The sequence below is a fragment of the Gekko japonicus genome, unplaced genomic scaffold (assembly GCF_001447785.1).
Source record: "Gekko japonicus isolate JY-2015 unplaced genomic scaffold, Gekko_japonicus_V1.1 scaffold1817, whole genome shotgun sequence".
In the NCBI taxonomy this organism is placed as follows: Eukaryota; Metazoa; Chordata; class Lepidosauria; order Squamata; family Gekkonidae; genus Gekko; species Gekko japonicus.
The window spans coordinates 122649-129322 of NW_015167591.1; the positions used below are offsets into that span (position 1 = coordinate 122649).

At 41.6% G+C, this 6674-nt stretch overlaps 1 protein-coding gene across 1 annotated transcript in view; it reads right to left on the minus strand.

Annotated features, from left to right (window-relative positions):
* Window positions 1–6010: 6010 nt before the first annotated feature.
* ARHGAP28 (Rho GTPase activating protein 28) overlaps window positions 6011–6674 on the minus strand; it is a 104429-nt gene continuing 103765 nt past the window's right edge. The window contains exons 14-15 of the mRNA XM_015413936.1: window positions 6257–6321; window positions 6011–6112 (exon numbers count right to left, since the gene is read on the minus strand). Coding sequence (XP_015269422.1) covers window positions 6021–6112; window positions 6257–6321 — 157 coding nt within the window. The 3' untranslated portion in view covers window positions 6011–6020. The remainder of the gene's footprint in view (window positions 6113–6256; window positions 6322–6674) is intronic.

Consider the following 6674-nt stretch of genomic DNA (forward strand, 5'->3'; position numbering starts at 1 on the left):
GGGCCAGCCAGCCCCCGACAGCAGAACCTGAGCTGGAAACCACCGAGACCCCAGCTCCACCGCTGGCTTCCGCACCGGAGGGCGGAACCCAGGTGGCCCCAGCACAGGGCCCCAGACGATCGGCAAGGGTGCGACAGCCCCCAGCGTACCTGAAAGACTATGCCACCTAGGGGTGGTTCCGGACTATGGGGGGAGGGGTGTTGTGTCCACTGACCGCCACCGGAGGTCAGCGCACATACCCGAGCTTCAGTCTGGGAAGACAATGGGGACTAGGATCCTAGTCCCTCCACCGGGGAACCAATGGGAGCCATGGCGGGAGATTCAAACCCACCTATGGTGACCAAGGGGTGGTCCCCAGGTGTGTATATAGTTGGCCTGCCGGCCGTTTGTCTGCATGTCTTGTTGTGTGCCTAATAAAGCGTGCTATGCACCACGTCGTTGTCTGTCATCGATCCATGCGGCTTCCCACTACACAATAAGTGGACAACAAGAAATGTTGTCATTTCTGTTCCAGGGCAGCTATGGGCAGGAGGAACTCTGAGAGATGCCTTCCAGTGGAAGTGGCATGGACAACTTTTTATATGTTCCCCTCTATTGGTACCCTCCACAAGGTGATCCCGAAAATATACAAACCAACAGGACATCATGCATCCTCCTAGCCCCTTCTGGCCCAGGAGGGTATGGTTCCCCATGGTGTGGAAACTTGCCAAGGGTCGATGCATGATGTTACCCCCAAGGCAAGACTTTCTTCACATAGGACCAGTTTATCACCCTCGAGTAGGGTCACTAAATTAATGCATAAACCATTTGAACCCATGGCCAGTGCTGATTTGTTTTTTGTACAAAACTGCCTTTCTAGTAGCAATCACTTCCGCCAGGACGGTGAGCGAGCTAAGAGTGCTACACTAAGATCCCTCTTTGACCAAGTTCCACCAGGACAAGGTAGTGCTCAGACGTAACACAGGTTTCTTGCCTAAAGTGGTATGACAATTCCACCTCAGTCAGGGCATCACTTTCCCAGTATTCTTTCCATCACCAACATCAGACTCAGAAAGAACACTACATACACTAGACATGAGGAGGGCACACCTTGTTTATTTAAAAAGGACACAGAATTTCATAAGAGATAGAAACTTACTCATATGCTTTTAAGGAACAACAAAGGGGGAGAGCTGTATCAGGGCAGTCAATCTCCTGCTGGGTAATCTCTGCAATAACAATAGCATACAATGAAGCTAACGTCTCCTGCCCTGTATCCCTGAAAGCTCGTTCAACATGGGCCCAGGCATCTTCATCAGCCTTTCAAGCCAGACTTGCCCTTGAGGACATCTGCAAGACAGCGACATGGTCCACTCCGTCGATATTCATCAAGCATTAATCAATGCACATGGGCTCCAGAAGCGAAGCAGCAGTGAGGAAAGCAGTGTTACAAGCAATTGTCCGTTGATCAGCCCACGCCCTCCTCCTAGGGCAGATGAGCTTGCTGTTCTCCTATTGGGACTTCACAGAAGCCACAAACATGAAAACAGGGTTGCACTTAACTGTAACCGCTGTTCATCAAGTGGTCTTCCATGCAGGCACACATCCCTCCCTCTTTCCCCCACTGTAGGCTGCCACTATTCAGGGGCCTCCTCATGGTGGTGAAGCAAACTGAGGGAAGGTCTGCTAGCCCCGCCTCTGTCACGTGACCCATTGGGCGGGAAAAGGGATAGAGGGGAGGGGGAGCATTCCAGAGCCTAGAAGCTTCTTCAGAAAAGCTTGAAAGCTCTTCTCTGCAGCTGGCCTGCCATCATGCAATCCTATATGTGCCTGCACAGAAGACCACTCAATGAACAGCAGTTACAAGTAAGTGCAACCCTTTTTTCTGCTTGTGTTGGGTCACAACAGCACAGTCCATCCAGTAAACCTGGTGAAATGAACGTATAAGCATAGTAACACACAATATTTTTCTCACTTCCAAAAATCTTACACTCCCAATTTCTTGTTAGGTTTCAGAACACAGATTTAAACTTAAGTACTCAGTATTACGAACATACATTAGCTTGTACTGAAATAATCTGTTTAAAAACACAGATTCCTGAAAAAGTGTGATATAAAAGTACAATTTATATATTGTTCCTTTATATCACACTTTTTCAGGAATCTGTGTTTTTAAACAGATTATTTCAGTACAAGCTAATGTATGTTCGTAATACTGAGTACTTAAGTTTAAATCTGTGTTCTGAAACCTAACAAGAAATTGGGAGTGTAAGATTTTTGGAAGTGAGAAAAATATTGTGTGTTACTATGCTTATATGTTCATTTCACCAGGTTTACTGAATGGACTGTGCTGTTGTGACCCAACACAAGCAGAAAAAAGGGTTGCACTTACTTGTAACTGCTGTTCATTGAGTGGTCTTCTGTGCAGGCACATATAGGATTGCATGATGGCAGGCCAGCTGCAGAGAAGAGCTTTCAAGCTTTTCTGAAGAAGCTTCTAGGCTCTGGAATGCTCCCCAAAATAGCCCTGAAAATATGAACAGAAGATGGATGGGGTATAGTAGATAAGGGTTTAAGTTTTTGTCCTGGATTAGCTACATAAACCACCTGCTTCCTAAATCCTCTCAATTTACTTTCAGTAATCACAGCATTCATGACACACAGTCAATGGAAATACAAAAAGATTTCACTGCCACAAAGTGTTGGTGCTAGTGGTATAATACAGAAAAATTGTTTTGACAAAAATGTTTTTAAAAGGAATTCACTTCCAGCTGTATTCAATATACACAGAAAGATAACCACTGAGGGTCTTTTTCTGCCTAGTACAATATATGCAGGCATTAATTCAAGGTCAACTGCTCATGAAAAAGAGATGTTACAAACTCCCAACAGGTGTGCAACTATTACTCCCTGGAATTCTGGGGGAAGTGAGGAACACAATGGGAGGGGTTTCTATAGGGCCATGTTGGATGAGGAGGGCAACTGCTCTCTCGCTCTCGCCTTTCAAAATTAACCGAAGAGCCGCTCTGCATACAAATGCATGGAAACAGTTCAGCTGTATGAACTGCAAGTTACTCTGGAGGGAAGAAAGGACCAGCTTCCCTTTTCAGGTGAGGGCTAAAAGGTAAAGAGAAATTTGGGCTAAATGGATACACACAGTGAAGCAGTTTTATCTGTGAGCCGGAATATAGATATACATCTTTTGCAGATATTACACAGAGAAACATGACTTGATAGTGTACCTTTCCCCACCCCATCTCTCTACCTGTGTTGGATCCTTCATGCAGAGAAGGGAAGTTAGCCTTAATAACTTAAGAGGAGTGAATTGCCACCTGGTTGTTCACACACACACACACCCCAATGTACCAATTCCCCTACATTTTAAGCCCAATGATCCAGTGAGTGAGTCTGCACAGTCCAATACAACGTAGCTGTACAGTGATACCCGCCCGCCCCAGCTGTGCTATCTTTTGATCCAGTTGAAGAGAAATTTTTTACCTAACTCCTGTACTGAGAAATAATTATTCCCAGGGTGGGAGGAGATGATTTCCAGCTCCTACCCCCATTGGATGGATTAATTTGATTGCATTCTAGAGTTTTTGCGGGTAGTTAAGGAAACAGCAGCACTGAAGGGAAATATTTGGTCATGCACAGAAGGAAAAATGATGACAATGAGGTTTAGACAATAAAGCATTGCAACATCTGGATAAATCTGAAAACAACAGCTAATCTTTCACAACAACTATCTTTTGTAAGAGAATTACTGATATCATTTGTAGGATTAAGGAAAAAAGAGGTTGGAGGTAACAAAACAGGTACGATCGCAATGAAAAACCTGTAGTCAAGCAGAATGTATGGGTGGAGGCAACAAATTTACTTTGTTGTGATTTGTCCTTCTCACTTTTGTCCCTAGTCCCAATAAGAAAGTAAAAACCACTTTGTTGCGATTTGTCCTTCTCTCTTTGTGACATTTTGTCCCTAGTCCCAATAAGAAAGTAAAAATTGGAGAAAGCTGTAATGAAAATACATTTTGATCCTGGAAGTAAAGTCAAAACAAAGAAGATGGTTCAGATACCATGCCTGCAAGAACTCTGCAAAGTATGAGAGCCCCATGACTGTATCCCACATACAGGATTCAGGGCTGCACGTGCGCTTCCAGACATGGATTGGGACTTGCACCTGCAGCAGCCAAGCAAAAAGCCACACTGTTTGCACCTATCATCAGCAGTAGGGTTGAAGACTGTAGCCATTTCTGCAATTAAATGCTGCAGACTAGGCTGATTATCTGACCAGTGGACAGCCAAATGCTCTGGATCAGTGCCCAAAGCTTTTTAAAAGGAACTACAGTGAGGTAGTTTTTAATATTAAGACATTAGAAATATAAAAAAGAATGTTCCAGTACTTTCCTTTGTATTTGATGGTATGTTTTGAACAACGAATGTATATTAAGACAATTCTTTTCTTTTGGAGTGGAAAATGTGCCATTTCTGCTTTATATGCCACTAGCACTTTAAACATTTCACTGACAGTCTAAAGATATTACACTGGTGTATTATATTGAATTCAGCCAAAACACAAGATTCCCTTCCTGTGATATGTGAAATCCAGGCAAAGTTGGGGTGCCTGTGATAACTGTTAGTGACATATTTGAGCGCCTACTGGCCCCAAGCTTCCCCCCCTTCTTTCTATAGCTTCATAGAGTGAAGCATAAAACAAGCCACAACAAATCAATCATGCAGTAAATGTTTCCAATATTTCTAAATATGCTTTGCACTTATAAGGATTTTTTTAAAATTACAGTGTCTACAGAGACAAGAAGTTTAATAGGTATGAAAATATAAGTTCACGCAGTAAAACTAGCCTTGCCTACTACAGCATTCAGGTAATGTCTCCCAGTACTCACAATACATGCCACCTTCAGTTTTCATTTTCCTATAGTTCACTGTAATAAAGGCCACGAGCCAGCCAATATTAAGCATTTTTAAATCCTACTCATTTTGATTGGAGAGATTTAAGTACATGCTGAACTTCCTCATTTTAACCAATGGGATTAAAAGTGTTTGTGCCCACAATCTATAACACCTGTTCCTGAACACATTCTCCCTTATATCTGTGATGGAGACAAAAATTCAAGATTTCCCCCATTCTTACATATCTTTCAAGATGAGACCATTTTCAATACTGTTAGATCAAAATTAAAATAAATAATAAGGAAAATAATGCTTCGAACAAAAAGGATGGTTCGCATCTATTAAAAAAGCATATTTTATAAGTAGCAAATTATTTCAAGTATGGCTATTAAGTAAAAAATGGCCAATTTAATGACAAATTCAGGCATTCATCAGGCTAATCCTAACATCTGTCTTTCAGTCCTCTCACACTGGAACAATTAAATTACAGTGGTACACAGTCTGAAATGTATGTGTTACAAATTAACTTGTGTTAATTGTTGCAATGTAATATCATTAAAGAAACGTCACTAAAATGCTCATATTTAGCTGCGTATATATACATGCACAGTACATTAACAGTAAAAATACCTTTTGCGGAAGTTTTTCCGTCTCATTGGCAGCCAGTAATATACAATGAAACACAAGTACTGAATAATTAACATTTGACAATAAAAACATTTCCTTTGAACAGGAACGAGTAGTCATAGAGTTTTGGCACTCTCCATTGTTCATACATGCTCCCTCCCCCACACTTTGCACCTAGTGTTTCCTTTGCAGTATCTTGCTACTGATGGCTATGTCCTTAGTCATGTAGAATGCCACTGCAGTTTGTTTGGTTTTTTAAAGTGGTACAACAGAGAAACATGTCTGTGTTCCTTCACATTGGTTGAAAACTGGCACAAGTAAAACCAGTGTTAAAGTGTACTCATTGCAAAATAAATTACAACAAACAATTAACTGAAGTAACAGCTCTCAAGGTCTATGACGTGTTTGGAAGGCAGAGACTTCTTTGGTTTTATTCATGGCAACGTTTTTCTTCCATCCTTTTGGCATTTTCCAAAGTGCTTTGCCAAATTGTCTTTGCAAGTTTCAACTTATTTTTGGTTTAATCACCCACTCTGCTTGAGGATTTGCATGGTAAACATCTAACATAAAAGCATCTGGGTCCAAACAGTGTTGTCCTGAAAGGTATATAAGAGGAAAGTTGAAAATACTGATTTCTTTGATATTACCATATTCACATGCTAAATTAACATTATGGGCTAATTCAGATCTTAAGAATTGGGAAGTAAGACAGTTATTATTAAACTTGAACAAACACATACCTATATTTCCTCCAATCTCATGTAAACTTTGGACCTGCAATTTCATGTTCTCTGATGGTTCATGGCTACAAATGGAGAGAATAAAACATCAGGACATTATTTCACTAAAAGTCCCTAAATTAATTTATCATGACATTTACAAATTAGCCCATATACTGCATATATTCCTCTTCCTATTGTGTTAGGGTAATAAGGTATCTCCCTTATAAATAAAAGCCGAATGGTGGTGGCACTTCTCTAGAACATTCCACACGCTCCAAAATCAGTTCACTCTCTGATCTGTCATTCAGAGGGTCTCCCTATCCACTGGCTGCTTTGCCTGAGTCCTGCCTCCAACATTCTAAACATTTTGCTAATCCTCCCCCCCCATAGCCAGTCAGAACACAGAGGTTATTTGCATATGCAGCCTCATTGGCCT